At 47.6% G+C, this 15,981-nt stretch overlaps 1 protein-coding gene across 7 annotated transcripts in view; it reads right to left on the minus strand.

Annotated features, from left to right (window-relative positions):
- TMEM260 (transmembrane protein 260) overlaps nucleotides 1-15,981 on the minus strand; it is a 101,031-nt gene that overhangs the window by 24,969 nt on the left and 60,081 nt on the right. For 4 of the 7 annotated variants that reach the window (XM_077918757.1, XM_077918624.1, XM_028730631.2 and 1 more), the window contains 6 exons: nucleotides 13,954-14,125; nucleotides 12,477-12,625; nucleotides 9,551-9,727; nucleotides 8,430-8,483; nucleotides 5,270-5,360; nucleotides 1,680-2,262 (listed from right to left, as the gene is read on the minus strand). In XM_077918757.1, the coding sequence (XP_077774883.1) occupies nucleotides 1,981-2,262; nucleotides 5,270-5,360; nucleotides 8,430-8,483; nucleotides 9,551-9,727; nucleotides 12,477-12,625; nucleotides 13,954-14,125 (925 nt within the window). In that variant the 3' untranslated portion in view covers nucleotides 1,680-1,980. Of the gene's footprint in view, nucleotides 1-1,679; nucleotides 2,263-5,269; nucleotides 5,361-8,429; nucleotides 8,484-9,550; nucleotides 9,728-12,476; nucleotides 12,626-13,953; nucleotides 14,126-15,981 lie in introns of those variants that run through there. The other 3 variants (XM_077918699.1, XM_077918658.1, XM_077918603.1) reach the window with 2 other exon arrangements.

The raw sequence follows: 15,981 nt of genomic DNA on the forward strand, positions 1-15,981 counted from the left end.
GAGTTAGATTATTTGTTCATCTAGCCCAGTACTGCCTTCTCTGGCTGGCAGTAGCCATCATCATAAGGATAATGAATTTTGTATTGATGGTGAGTAATCCTGATTAAGACCGAAGGCCAGAATTCAGAGGAAGATATAAGCTGCTTTATACCATGCCAATGGTCCATCTAGTTCAGTATTGTCTGCACTGATTGGCAGCTCTCCAGGGTTTCAGGCAGGGGGCATTCCCAGCCCAGCCGACAGGTGCTGGGGATTAAACCCGGGACCTTTTGCATGCAAAGTGGACGCTCAACCGCTTGATTTATGGTCCCACCCCTTTGGATAATTGCAACAATCCTGGGATGCCACCAGAAAATTTGCAACTTTTGTTCGGAGGCTGCAAATGGTGCACGGAAAGGAGGGCTGTGCCGATGAGGCTGCTTGGCTCTCCAAATAACGGGCTGGATTTAGTAGCCCTCAAGAGGCTCCGTTGAAAGTTCCCATCGACTCGTTTGCAGGGGACTTATTGGGCAATGAGCACGGCCCCTCCGATTGCTCCCAATCTGGCTGTGGGGTGTTGGCACATCTTCCCGTCAAGTCTCTCCTTCACTTCAATTCTCAATGCATTTTCCTGTTGCTTTTCTGACTGCAAAAAGGCTGTTCCTTTCTGAAAGTGGATTTGTTGCACTTGGGCCACAGAACACTTCCACCCGTTTTAAACGCATGCCCTTTAATTTGTGCACAAACTACTGAGAGCATTGGACGACTAAAGGTTTCAATAACGTAAAGGTAAAGGGACCCCTGACCATTAGATCCAGTCGTGGTCGACTCTGGGGTTGCAGCGCTCATCTCGCTTTACTGGCCGAGGGAGCCGGCGTACAGCTTCCGGGTCATGTGGCCATCAGGACTAAGCCGTTTCTGGCGAACCAGAGCAGCGCACGGAAACGCCGTTTATCTTCCCACCGAAGTGGTACCTATTTATCTACTTGCACTTTGACGTGCTTTCGAACTGCTAGGTGGGCAGGAGCAGGGACCGAGCAACGGAAGCTCACCCCGTGGCAGGGATTCAAACCGCTGACCTTCTGATCGGCAAGCCCTAGGCTCTGTGGTTTAACCCACAGCGCCACCAGTACTACTGGCAAAAAGAGAAATGCTTCTCTGTTGCTTTCCCAGCTTGCACATTGTTTTTGTTTGTTTGTTTGATGCCATTTCATAAAGCCTCTATCATTTCACCCCTTCCTTAGATTCTCCCCCAGTGCCAGATTTATGTATAAGCCAGCAGTTCGAAAGCACGTCAAAGTGCAAGCAGATAAATAGGTACTGCTCCAGCGGGAAGGTAAACAGCGTTTCCATGCACTGCTCTGGTTCCACATGACCCGGAGGTTGTACGCCGGCTCCCTTGGCCAAAAAAACGAGATGAGCGCCGCAACCCCAGAGTCGTCCGCGACTGGACCTAATGGTCAGGGGTCCCTTTACCTTTAAACAAGCTATAGCTTAGGGCCCCACTCTCTTGGGGGCCCCAAAAAAAATTCCAAGGGAAAAAAACTGGATGTACATTTCCAAAATATCAGATAAAAAAACCAATAAAATAAAACCTACATACAGCAGCAGTGCATTGTATTGTGTAGGCTCCTATGATGTAAGTCACGGGCCCCGCCTGCTAGCCTGCTCCCTAAAATATCACTGGTTTGCCCATTTTGTTATGTGCAAATGGCTTTAGATACCTATTAGGTCCATCAATTACCATATCGCATATATTCAACACAAAAAACAGCGACCATTTGTTGTTGACAAAGGACAGCTGGACATATAAAGGGCCCCATTACCTTTAGTAGCTGAGGGCCTCATCAATCCTAAATCCGGCCCTTCTCTCTCCCCATTTTTTTTTAAGCAACCAAGAGCTTGGCTTCACTTCCACCCATAGACTGTTCAACCTACATTATCTTCTTATATTTCATTATTTCCCCAAGAGTTATTTTCTATGTGTTGTCCACAGCTCCTTCACTTTGTGCCTTGCTGAAAAGTCTCCCCGCCCTTCTTCATTTGTCTCAACCCCTGAAGTTCCTTCTTCAGGTGTTTCACGGCTTGCAAAATGCTGCCCTGCTGGGGCTCGTCTTCCGCTTTCTCCGTGTAAAGGAGGAAGTGCTTGATGGCTTCTGACAGCAGCAGTTCCGGGTCTTCCCTTCGCGGCTGAAGGTGCAACATCCTCTCGCAGGCAATTGCGTAGTTCTTGTGCCAGTTGACCGGGTGCACGTTGTGGGTGCTGACGATCTCCTTGTACAGCTAGGGACAACGGGGGAGAACTCAGTTTTGAAGGCTCTTCCGAACAGGGTGGATCTGATTTAAACCAAATTGATTTAAATCACGATTTAAATCACTAGTCAAAACCAGATGAAGGTTTCATTTTGGGAATAATAAATTTTCAGAGTAGTTTTTACAGTTACAGTGGTACCTCTGGTTACGTACTTACCGTAATTCGTTCCGGAGGTCCGTTCTTAACCTGAAACTGTTCTTAACCTGAGGTACCACTTTAGCTAATGGGGCCTCCTGCTGCTGCCGCGCCACAGGAACACGATTTCTGTTCTCATCCTGAAGCAAAGTTCTTAACCCGAGGTACTATTTCTGGGTTAGCGGAGTCTGTAACCCGAGGTACCACTGTATATCAAAAATTACTGATTTGGTTATACTGTTAGAAATACATAGACCGATCATTATGAAATTATTGTGAGGTTTAGTAAGTTACCGTAGACAGTGGTACCTCGGGTTACATACGCTTCAGGTTACAGACTCCGCTAACCCAGAAATAGTGCTTCAGGTTAAGAACTTTGCTTCAGGATGAGAACAGAAATTGGGCTCTGGTGGCATGGTGGCAACAGCAGGAGGCCCCATTAGCTAAAGTGGCGCTTCAGGTTAAGAGCAGTTTCAGGTTAAGAACGGACCTCCGGAACGAATTAAGTACTTAACCCAAGGTACCACTGTTTACCCGAGTATAAGCCGACTTTTTCAGCACATTTTTATGCTGAAAAAGCCCCCCCCCCCGGCTTATACTCAAGTGAGGCGGGCGACGGCTGCTGCGCTGTGCCCCCCCCAACCGCGGCTCCTATGCCTGCTCTTGCGAGCGGAAGAGGCAGCGGCGGAGGGACAAGTGGCCCGAAAGGAGCCCTTTCTCGGAAAGGAGAATCCTGACAAGACAGAAGTACTGTTTTTGGGGAACGGGGGCAGGCTGGTGTGGAGGACTCCCTGGTCCTGAATGGGGTAACTGTGCCCCTGAAGGACCAGGTGCGTAGCCTGGGAGTCATTTTGGACTCACAGCTGTCCATGGAGGCGCAGGTCAATTCTGTGTCCAGGGCAGCTGTTTACCAGCTCCATCTGGTACGTAAGCTGAGACCCTCCCTGCCTGCGGACTGTCTCGCCAGAGTGGTGCATGCTCTGGTTATCTCCCGCTTGGACTACTGCAATGCGCTCTACGTGGGGCTACCTTTGAAGGTGACCCAGAAACTGCAATTAATCCAGAATGCGGCAGCTAGACTGGTGACTGGGGGCGGCCGCCGAGACCATATAACACCGGTCTTGAAAGACCTACATTGGCTCCCAGTACGTTTCCGAGCACAATTCAAAGTGCTGGTGTTGATCTTTAAAGCCCTAAACGGCCTCGGCCCAGTATACCTGAAGGAGCGTCTCCACCCCCATCGTTCTGCCCGGACGCTGAGGTCCAGCGCCGAGGGCCTTCTGGCGGTTCCCTCATTGCGAGAAACAAAGCTACAGGGAACCAGGCAGAGGGCCTTTTCGGTGGTGGCGCCCACCCTGTGGAACGCCCTCCCACCAGATGTCAAAGAGATAAACAACTACCTGACATTCAGAAGACATCTTAAGGCAGCCCTGTTCAGGGAAGTTTTTAATGTATGATATTTTAGTGTTTTTTGGTTTCTATGGAAGCCGCCCAGAGTGGCTGGGGAAACCCAGCCAGATGGGCGGGGTACAAATAATAAATTATTATTATTATTATTATTATTATTATTATTATTATTATTATTATTTCGGGCTGCTCCTTCTCTGCCTTTGCCGTTGGCAGCAGAGAAGGAACGAGCAGCCCAAAAGCCGCTGCCGCCACCACCCATAGCTGTCAACGTTTTCCTTTTTTTAAGGGAAATTCCCTTATTCCGAACAGGATTCCTCGCAAGAAAAGGGAAAAGTTGATAGCTATGCCGCCACCAGGTTTGTGGTGTGATGAACCGGCTTATACTCGAGTCAACAAGTTTTCCCAGTTTTTTGTGCTAAAATTAGGTGCCTCGGCTTATATTCGGGTCGGCTTATTCTCAAGTATACACGGTAACTGTTTATATTTGGACAACTTTTCTGCTGCACTTTATTGGAAGGCGAAAAAGAATCATTTCCTTAATAACAATTTAAACAATTTATTTAACTAAAACAATAACATTATAGCATATGTATGCATGTTTGTTGACTACTGTGGTCAAACTTTTTTTAATAAAAAAAACTTAGACTGAGTTTTAACACGCATGAAAAACTTAAAACAAATTCTTATTTCCTGATGAATAGCCTTTGGACAATAATGTAACTTAAATAGAAAACTATCCTTAGAAATATTTTTCCTCCAAAAGCATTTTATTTTAAAAATCCGATTTAAATTATTATTTTTTAAAGTTAAATAGAAAAAATCTGATTTAAATAAAAAAACTTTTTAAAATTTATTTTTTTAAAAAAATCATGGATTTTTATCCACCCTGCTTCCAAAACATTTGCAGAAAACCCGCAGAAATGTCGCATGTTCATACCATGCCCTCATGCTTCTCAAATTTTAAACTAACACTCACTTAGAGGGGGTTTTTTAAAGGTCATGCTTGATGCACCAAAAATCCATAAAAAATAAGTTAAGTATTCGTTCAAAACTGTAGAAAAGTAGCACATGTTCAACGAACACACATCGTAAGACACAGCTCAATCTGTTGCATATCTATGCAGAGGGAAGTCCCGCTGAATTCAATAGGACTTACTCCCAGGTAAGTGTGCACAGGATTGAAACCTCTGAGGTTTTGTGCCCGCAGCTGACAAAGCCTCAGGCAGTAATTGGCTGTGATGCCACAGGAAGACTGGTCCAAAAGAGTGAAAGGAAGGGAAAGGAGAGAGCTTTGGAAAGGAAGATGCTAGGGAAGGGAGCGAAGAATGGAAGTTTCCTTGGGGATCCAGGTCAGAAAGCAGGGCAGCACTCCATCATACACACTAAGCCTTCCTCTCTGCTTCTTTAAGTTAAAGAATACAAGGTACCGACCTTGTAAGCGTATGTATAAAGCTGGGCTTTCACATCCGTAGACACACGAGCCGTTTCCGCTAGGTCAAAAATAAAGAAGGCTGTCTTCATCCTGCAAAAAAGTGGAAGCTGTTAGGAGCTCGTCCTACACTCGAGTTGGACCCTGGTAGAGACACATGCCCGACTGGCATGTTCCCTCCCTCCTGGTCGATCGTTTGGGAGCTTCAAAAGCTTTCTTCTGCCCGAACATCACAGCGACCGATGCCAACAGACACCGGCACACTTAGGGATCCGCAGAGTCTGCGCATCATGCGTAACAGACCTCAGCAACTCAGCATTTTGGCTAATCTACTTTATTTACCTATAAACATACATGGAGCACTGCAACATGGCTCCCTCTCTCTCTAGCATCAGACAGCAAAGAGAAAATGAACAAAGGACAATAGTCCCACTTCACGGAACACAGTAACACAAACATCCTGTCTCTGTCACGTCCCACTCTGTAGAGTCAAAACGTGTACCGTCATGTGATAGACAACAATCCCATGACTGCAATCACAGAGCAGGAATTCTAACAGAAGCACATGACTGTCAGGGTTAAGGGTTCTTTAAATACCAGCTGGTGCCCATGAACCAGGGTTGGCTGAGGACACGGAGCCAGAGAAACTATGCCACAGGTGTGGTGCCCAAGATGGTGGCAGTAAAGAAAAATAAAATTCTAGAGTTGGAAGGGAACTCCCAGGGTCATCTAGTCCAACCCGCTGCAATGCTGGAACCTCAACATGCAGGGGGCCCCATCCAATTTGAAACCGTACAGGACCCTGCTTAGCTTTGCAAACAGGCTAGCAGTTGTATTGCTGCATTATTGCTGGGTTGGGGCTAAGCAAAGGAGGCTTCCAAGCAGCCTTTCTCCACTTGACAGTGTTGGACTACAACTCCCATCATCCCTAGTTAGCAGGGCCAGTGGTCAGGGATGATGGGAGTTGTAGTCCAAAAACAGCTGGAGACCCATCGTTCTGCCCGGACGCTGAAGTCCAGCGCCGAGGGCCTTCTGGCGGTTCCCTCATTGCGAGAAGCAAAGCTACAGGGAACCAGGCAGAGGGCCTTCTCGGTAGTGGCACCCTCCCTGTGGAACGCCCTCCCATCAGATGTCAAAGAGATAATCAACTACCTGACATTCAGAAGACATCTTAAGGCAGCCCTGTTCAGGGAAGTTTTTAACGTGTGATATTTTACTGTATTTTTGGTTTCTATGGAAGCCGCCCAGAGTGGCTGGGGAGGCCCAGCCAGATAGGCGGGGTATAAATAAATTATTATTATTATTATTATTATTATTATTATTATTATTATTATTATGAGAAACACTGCTTGAAAGGATTATTTGCATTCACAAAGGTTCATGCCGACACTATTTGCATCTGGCTGCAGGTCACCAAATGCTGCTTCCTTTATTTCTCCAATGCCTTCATTGTGTCACCTGCTTATTAATTACAGAATTGCAGAGTTGGAGGGGACCCGCAGGGTCATCTAGTCCAACCCCTGCATTACCGGAATCTCAGCAGGCGGTTCCCCCATCCAATTTGAAACCACACCGGACACTGCTTAGCTTTGCAAACGCAAAAACAGTTTTACTGATGCAGCTTGTGGCGCAATTATCACAGGAAGGTAGGAAGTTGCCTTATAGCCAGACCAATGGCCCATCTAGCTCAGTATGGTCTACACTGAACGGCAGCAGCTCTCCAGAGTTTCAGGACAGGGGATCTGGCGATGCAGAGGATCGGAGCTGGAACCTTCTGCGTGCTGCACCACGGAGCCACGGCCCTCTCCTTAAAGGAAGCAACCTTACACTGCGTTGGGCCATTGGTCAATCTAGCTCAGGATCGCTGTCACTGATTCGTGGTGGTTCTTGGGGGGTTTCAGGAAGGGGCACTCTCAGCCCTACCTAGAGATGCTATCAGGGACTGAATCAAAGACCTTCTGCATTCAAAGCAGGGGCTCTGCCACTGAGCTATAGCAATTCTTCAACATCAACTTTGTCGGACCGGTCATGTTGTTCGTATGCCTGATTATCGTCTTCCAAAGCAACCACAGTCATACCTTGGGCTACAGACACTTCAGGTTGCGTTTTTTTCAAGTTACGGACCCACCAAAACCCGGAAGTACCAGAACGGGTTACTTCCGGGTTTCAGGGGTCAACGCATGTGCAGAAATGCTAAATCGCGCTTTGCGCATGCGCAGAAGCGCCGAATCACAACCTGCGTGTGCGCAGACATGCTGCTGCAGGTTGCAAATGTGCATCCCGCAGAGATCACTGTACTCTACTTAAAAATGGAAAGCGTAATGTTGGTGGCCGACAAAAGAGGTTTAAGACTCTCTCAAGGCAAATAAAAAAAAATGTAGTATAAATACTGACAACTGGGAAACACTGGCCTGCGGGCGCTCCAGTTGTAGAACAGCCTTTACGAAAGGTGCCATGGACTTTGAAGACACTCAAACTCAGGACGAAAGGGAGAAACGTGCTAAGAGGAAGGCACGCTTGGCAAACCCTCACCATGATCAACTGCTGCCCAGAAACCTATGTCCCCACTGTGGAAGGAGGTATGGATCCAGAACTGGCCTCCACAGTCACTTATGGTCTCACTGTTAATCCTTTGTTTATGGAAGACAATCTTACTCGGCTACGAGGGATCGCCAAAGAAGGTATTCAAAAGCATCGCTGCCTCCAGCTCCAACTGGTTACAAATGGAAATGTGCTGGATTCAGTAGGAAAGCATAAAATCATTTGTGAAACTCACTAGCGCTCCAGTTGGAGAACAGCCTTTACAAAAGGTGCCATGGACTTTGAAGACGCTTGAACTCAGGGCGCAAGGGAGAAATGTGCTAAGAGGAAGACACGCTTGGCAAACCCTCACCATGATCAACTCCTGCCCGGAAACCAATGTCCCCACTGTGGAAGGACGTGTGGATCCAGAATTGGCCTTCACAGTCACTTACGGAGTCACTGCTAAAACCCTGTTTTGGAAGACAATCTTACTCGGCTACGAGTGATCGCCAAAGAAGAAGAAGAAGAAGAAGTCGTTTCCCAAATGAAGGCCCGTGTGGACACCATGCTGTCTCCCTTCCCTTTAGAAGCCATTCAGAAGGGGAAATGTGGGGTGGGGTGGGGTTGGGGGGCCCTCACCTGGCTTGCCACATCTCTTCGTTTGCCACCAACTCCCATGAAGATGAATCGAACCTTTAAGAAGTGAACAACAGGAGCTGATTAACTGGATCATCAGACATGAAAAGGTCACAGAGAGGCTGAGAGTATTAAACAGGGTCACGCTGTACCAACACTGGAATTTGGCGCTCAAAGACATTCTGCGTCGGGGGCAGCAGAATTCTGTGGGGCGCCTGAATTGTGGGATGTCAAGCGCATTTGCACACCATGTCTCATTCTGCAAAGCATTCTGGTTATGATGGAAGAGCAAAGAGCAGCACAAGACAAAAACAAACACCCCGCCCTCTAATTCTTATTTAGTTGCCACTCCAGCTCCCGAGATTTCAGCAAGCACAACCCATGTGCCCACAGGCACATCTTCACAATCAGAAGGACCAGAAGCTTGATTTTTAAAAACACCTTTAATATTTAATGTTTTGCGGATGTTGCTGGGCTACAATTTCCATCACCCTTGACCACTGGACCATGCTCACTGGGGCTGATGGGAATTGTAGTCCAAAGCCTGAAGTCTGGTGCAGCATACCGTATTTTTCGCTCCATAAGACACACATGACCACAAGACGCACCTAGTTTTTAGAGGAGGAAAGGGGGAAAGCCCCCTTTTTTGAGGATCAGCTCACAGTTGTTGAGCTTACTTTGCAAAGGGGAAAAATCCTGTTTTTATGGGGTTCAACTCACAGTTCTGCAACTTCTTTAGGAAAGGAAAGGGAGCCGTTTCTACAGTTTCCAGACAGATAATCTAATCAGCCAGTCACATGTTGCCGGGGATACATACAGCCTCCGTCTGCAGAACATTCAACAGTGGAGGCCTGGGCCGGAAAGGGAGCCAGCGACAGACCACACATTTGCTCCATAAGACGCACAGACATTTCCCCTTACTTTTTAGGAGGAAAAAAGTGTCTTATGGAGCGAAAAATACGGTATAAGCCACCCCACACCCCATTTCTGAGGCCAACACCATAGCTCAAGAGCTAAGGTTGCCAAGGAAGATTGGAGGCAACTAGGCCAGATGTAACTGCACCCAAGTTCCTCATCCAGGCTTGCGAACTTTCAAACCCAGCCACCAGTTCTGTTGTTCTCACCTCCCATATTCCTCGCTCCAGTTATAGAGGTTTCTGGTTCTCTCAATCCACTCTCCGGGGTCGAAGGGAGTTTCCGAAGGCACCAGCTTCTCACAAGAGCCCCACGGCCAAAGGGAGTGGCTTTTCTTCCAGGTGGGGTCACCTTCATGGAGCCCAATGCAGACAAAGGTTTCTTGCCTGTTGAAAACAAGCCACACAAAAGACAAACAAAAACAAAAACAAAATACAAATGGGAAACTGGAGCTGCAAAAAAATCACCACCACCAATATTATCAATATCATAAGTATGTAGATGACACCCAGCTCTACCTCTCCTTTAAATCAGAACCAGTGAAGGCGGTGAAGGTCCTGTGTGAGTGCCTGGAGGCGGCTGGAGAATGGATGGCGGCTAACGGACTGAGGTTGAATCCTGACAAGGCAGAAGTACTGTTTTGGGGGGGACAGGGGGCAGGCTGGTGTGGGGGATTCCCTGGTCCTGAATGGGGTAACTGTGCCCCTGAAGGGCCAGGTGCGCAGCCTGAGTCATTTTGGACTCACAACTGTCCATGGTGGCGCAGTTTAATTCTGTGTCCAGGGTGGCTGTCTACCAGCTCCATCTGGTACGCAGGCTAAGACCCTACCTGCCCGCCGACTGTCTCACCAGAGTGGTGCATGCTCTGGTTATCTCCCGCTGGGACTACTGCAATGCGCTCTACATGGGGCTACCTTTGAAGGTGACCCGGAAACTGCAATTAATCCAGAATGCGGCAGCTAGACTGGTGACTGGGAGTGGCCGCCGGGACCACATAACACCGGTCCTGAGAGATCTGCATTGGCTCCCAGTACGTTTCCAAGCACAATTCAAAGTGTTGGTGCTGACCTTTAAAGCCCTAAACGGCCTCAGTCCTGTATACCTGAAGGAGCGTCTCCACCCCCATCGTTCAGCCCGGACACTGAGATCCAGCACCGAGGGCCTTCTGGCGGTTCCCTCATTGTGAGAAGTGAGATTACAGGGAATGAGACAGAGGGCCTTCTCGGTAGTGGCGCCCGCCCTGTGGAACACCCTCCCTTCAGATGTGAAGGAAATAAGCAGCTATCCTATCTTTAAAAGACATCTGAAGGCAACCCTGTTCAGGGAAGCTTTTAATATTTAACGCTGTATTGTTTTTAATACTTGATTGGGAGCTGGCCAGAGTGGCTGGGGAAACTCAGCCAGATGGGCGGGGTATAAATAATAAATTATTATTGTTATTGTTATTGTTATTTAATTTACATTCAAGATTGGATTTACTGCAACGCACTCTGTTAAAGCAGCAATTTTAACATTCACAACAGGGAGTTAAAGTTAAGAGAACAGGGGGAACGGCTCGTCTAAAAATGGGTACTTTAAGAGCCGGCAGAATGCCAATACTGATGGAGGCTTCTCATATGTCAACAATGTAGTTTGGTTCTGGGTAACAAGGAAACCACCACATGCAGAAGGCAGAGTTTAACAATTAAAACTGTTAAGAGAGTGATTAATTAGGCTAGACTTCCCACAGAAATTTAGAATCTGTGGAGAAGACGTTGCTGGACTAGAGAAATCTTTAGTCTGCTCTCACCATAAAATTAAAGACTCAGGGGACCTTGCAGGTCATGTGTTCCAACACTGTATACAACCGACACCCACCTTCCTGTAACTTACGGTCACTCTGGAGCAACACAGAACATATATTTTGCCTTCTGCTGTGCAATAAAAAGGTGTACCATTTCAGGATCACTGGGGAATGCGGAGAGGGTAGAGAGACAATTTGCCAGGTACTCTGGTCACATTCTGGCATCAACGGCCAAAACTCGACACTTTGAACTGAGCTCAGAAACAGACTGGTAACCAATATGTACAGGGAACTAGGTAGTGGCGCCCACCCTGTGGAACACCCTCCCACCAGATGTCAAAAGAAATAAACTACTATCTGACATTTAGAAGACATCTGAAGGCAGCCCTGTTTAGCGAAGTTTTTAATGACTGATGTTTTAATGTATTTTTAACCTTCTGCTGGAAGCCGCCCAGAGAGGCTGGGGAGACCCAGATGGATGGGCCGAGTAGAAATAATTAATAATAATAATAATAATATCAATAGGGACGCGGGTGGCGCTGTGGGTAAAAGCCTCAGTGCTTAGGGCTTGCCGATCGAAAGGTCGGCGGTTCGAATCCCCGTGGCGGGGTGCGCTCCTGTTGCTCGGTCCCAGCGCCTGCCAACCTAGCAGTTCGAAAGCACCCCCAGGTGCAAGTAGATAAATAGGGACCACTTTCTAGCGGGAAGGTAAACGGCGTTCCGTGTGCTGCGCTGGCTCACCAGACGCAGCTTTGTCACGCTGGCCACGTGACCCGGAAGTGTCTCCGGACAGCGCTGGCCCCTGGCCTCTTGAGTGAGATGGGCGCACAACCCCAGAGTCTGTCAAGACTGGCCCGTACGGGCAGGGGTACCTTTACCTTTACCTTTAATAATATCAATAGTTTTGTTGTAACCCACCCTGGGACATTAGGGTGAAGGCAGGTGATGAATTATAATCACAACAAAAACATGTGTGTGCTCAACATATATACATACACACAACACACACCTAAACCCATTCTTGATGTAAACATCACTGTTCAGGAGGAAAGCTGTACTTTGGATTGCAGGTTCAGACGCTATACAAAGCAAGCGTGGTTAGCCCAGGAAGAATCAGAGCTTTATGTGTGGTGACACCAGAAGTCTACTTTGTATTTAAAAAATTTTTTTGCTGCTGCTATCAAACTTGGGGCGGGTGGGTAGTTTTTGGGGACACACAAAAACACTTAGGTGGTCCCAATAAGGGCCCCAGGTGGGAGATTAGCCTCCCCTAACACAGAGCAATTTGAGAATGCAACTGATGCAATTTTTATGAGAAAAAGGAATGCCATTATGTGAGCAGGAATGCTTACTGTTTATTTACTTTGAGAAAGTGATGGAGATTAAATGTGGTCGTCCCATCGGGCAGCGTCCCTTCCAGAGGATTCCACCGGTTCCCAGGAAAAATGACGCCAGGCAAATGTTTTGACATCTTCAGTAAGTACCAGTGGTAAGTCATCATCTAGGGCAGGCAAGAAGAGATGAAATTAAAGACAAGGCCTCTGGGCTTCTCCAACCCGAAGCACCATCGATGTAAATAAACATACCTAAAACCTGACACTAAGGCTGCTGTGATGGCCTGGGATTCAGACTCGGATGCTGAACCTGAGGGATCCCAGCCTGCACAGGATTCCCCGCCTCCAGAACCAGCTGAGCCGGGGCTGCGGCTTGAGCCTGAAGGGTCCTCACCTGTGCTGGATCCTCAGGTGCAGGCACCAGTTGAGTCTGGCTCCTGAGGTGATGGAGGACCCATTGCCTGCAGGTGCTCCACTCTCAGCCCCGTCAGGGGAAGCTGAGGTTGTCTCTGGGTTCGGTAACCCTTCAGCCTCTCCTGAGCTGCAGAGGCTCAGGGCAGAGAGGCGGAGGGAACTAAGTTCCTGCAGGAGGAGTGCTGGCCTCCAAGCCAGGAGAGGCGAGTCACCAGAGGATCAGTGCTTTCCCATAGAAGGTAATGCAAAACGGATTAATCCGTTGCAGACTTTTAAAAACAACCCCTAAAACACTGTAGGTACCCCTGCCCGTACGGGCCAGTCTTGCCAGACTCTAGGGTTGTGCGCTCATCTCACTCTATAGGCCGGGAGCCAGCGCTGTCCGCAGACACTTCCGGGTCACGTGGCCAGCGTGACAAGCTGCATCTGGCGAGCCAGCGCAGCACACGGAACGCTGTTTACCTTCCCGCTGGTAAGCGGTCCCTATTTATCTACTTGCACTTAAGGGTGCTTTCGAACTGCTAGGTTGGCAGGTGCTGGGACCGAGCGACGGGAGCGCACCCCGCCGTGGGGATTCGAACCGCCAACCTTTCGATCGGCAAGTCCTAGGCGCTGAGGCTTTAACCCACAGCGCCACCCGCGTCCCTCAAATACCCGCGTATCTCACTATTAATATACTTCTTCTTAATTGTATTTCAGTTCAACAATTACTTTGATAAAATACATTTTTTTGTTATGCCCAAATGGCTTTAGATACCTATTAGGTCCACGAATTCCCATATAGCATATATTCAACACAAAAACCAGTGACAATTTGTTGTTGACAAAGGACAGCTGGACATATAAAGAAGGGCCCCCATTACCTTCATGAGCTGAGGGCCTCATCAAACCTAAATCCGGCCCTGGCCAGGAGTGTCACCTGCCTGACCTGAAACTCTGGTTTAAACTGCTCTCGGCACCAGCAAGACTGAGCTACATGGACCAACGTCTGGCCAGCACAGCGGCTTCTCGTGTTCCCATGCCTTGCAAGGAACTGTCACCTCACACTCTGTAAAGCATGCAAACCTCGCTTTCCACCTACCTCTTGGTCCACCAAGGTAACGTCAGGTCTCACTCCCTCACAATAATGGAGGTAACGGAGAGAATTGCCGGGCAAGTCCCCTCTCAGCAGGACGATGGCATCCGGAGGCATGGAGGACAAAAGGTTCCTCGCAAAGCGGTCGACGACGTAGTTGCGGCTTTGGTCGCAGATGCTGGGCGGAAAGAGATAATGGGAAAGAAAAGGGAAAGCTGTTTTGTGTTGCTTTTAGTCCATCTCCAAGTAGCTCAGCTAGATAAACAGGAGTGGGAGACACAGCGTGGCTTTGAATCCCAGGATTTGTAGCAATTGCCTACCCTTCCAAGAGTAATGGCAGGCCACCGGGCAGCTTAATGTTTGTTTATTAAGGACCTGACATTCTCTACATGCAATGCAATAATAATGATGATGATAAATAATAATAATATTTTTTTATTTATACCCCGCCTTTCCCGGTTCAAAAACCGGGCTCAGGGTGGCTAACAACAAATTTAAAACACTTAATTATAAAAGCAGCATAAAATATAGTATAAAAACATGAATAACAATAAAATTCAAAAATAAAAACTCAGATAATTTCCAGGGCTAGCTGATTGAATTGGTCCTACTTGGGCCAGCGAGGGGGCCACGGGAGAATTAGCTGTGGGGTCTCAGAGTGGGTAATCTTCATAAAAGGGGAGGTGGAGGGAAGGAAGGGGAAATAAAAGATCAGGCTGAATTCAAATTAAAGGCCAGGCGGAATAGCTCTGTCTTAGAGGCCCGACGGAAGGAGGTTAAATTCTGAAGGGCCCTGGTCTCGTGGGACAGAGCATTCCACCAGGTTGGAGCCATCACTGAAAAGGCCCTGGCCCTGGTGGAGGATAGTCTGACTTCCTTAGGGACCTCTAAACTATGGTTATTCATAGACCTTAAGGTCCTCTGCGGGGCAGACCAGGGGAGGTGGTCCCATAGAAAAATGACGCAGGCCCTGCCCTCAGGTGTATTATCTGTAAGAGGCAAGGAAAAAGGAATGTGGAGGGCAGAGGAAGAGAAATTTACAAAACTTCCCTGACATTAATTTCCATAAGAATATATATAGAGTCTGCTTAATCAGGTCAATGGCCCATCTAGTCCAGCATCCTGTTCCCACAATGGCTGAGTGCTTGCCTGTGGGAAACCAAGAGGCAGGATTCGAACTCAAGAGCAGCACTCTCCCCTCCTGTGGTTTCCAGAAACTGGCATTCAGAATCATTGCTGCCTCCAGCAGTGGAGGGCAAAGCATAGCCATCATGGCTGGTATCCATCAACAGCCCTCTCCCCCATGAATTTGTCTATCCCTGGTGATCATCTAATGTTTATTGGATGGATTTCCCCCCTAAATTGATTTTTTAATTCTGAATTTATTGTTACTCACGTTTTATACTGTATTTTATGCTGTTATTTTGTTACATCAATTAAGTGTTTTAAATTTGTTGTTAGCTGCCCTGAGCCTGGTTTTCTGAACCGGGAAGGGCGGGGTATAAATAAAAAATTATTATTATTATTATTATTATTATTATTATTATTATTATTATACAGTGGTGCCCCGCAAGACGAATGCCTCGCAAGACGAAAAACTCGCTAGACGAAAGGGTTTTCCGTTTTTTGAGTCGTTCCGCAAGATGAATTTCCCTATGGGCTTACTTCGCAAGACGAAACGTCTTGCAAGTTCTTGCGAGTTTGTTTCCTTTTTCTTAAAGCTGCTAAGCCGTTAATAGCCGCTAAGCCGCTAAGCCATTAATAGCCGCTAAGCCGCTAGTAGCCGTGCTTCGCAAGACGAAAAAACCGCAAGACGAAGAGACTCGTGGAACGGATTAATTTCGTCTTGCGAGGCACCACTGTAAAAGCCAAGCAAATTGGTGGGCATCACTACTGAATTAATTGTGGGATGTATCTTAATTTATTGATCATTTGTTTTATGCATTGTCTTACTTGTATGATGTTAGCCGCTCTGAGCCCGGCTTTGGCAGGGGAGGTCGGGATATAAATATTATTATTATTATTATTATTATT

Source organism: Podarcis muralis, chromosome 1, assembly GCF_964188315.1.
Source record: "Podarcis muralis chromosome 1, rPodMur119.hap1.1, whole genome shotgun sequence".
Taxonomy (NCBI): domain Eukaryota; kingdom Metazoa; phylum Chordata; class Lepidosauria; order Squamata; family Lacertidae; genus Podarcis; species Podarcis muralis.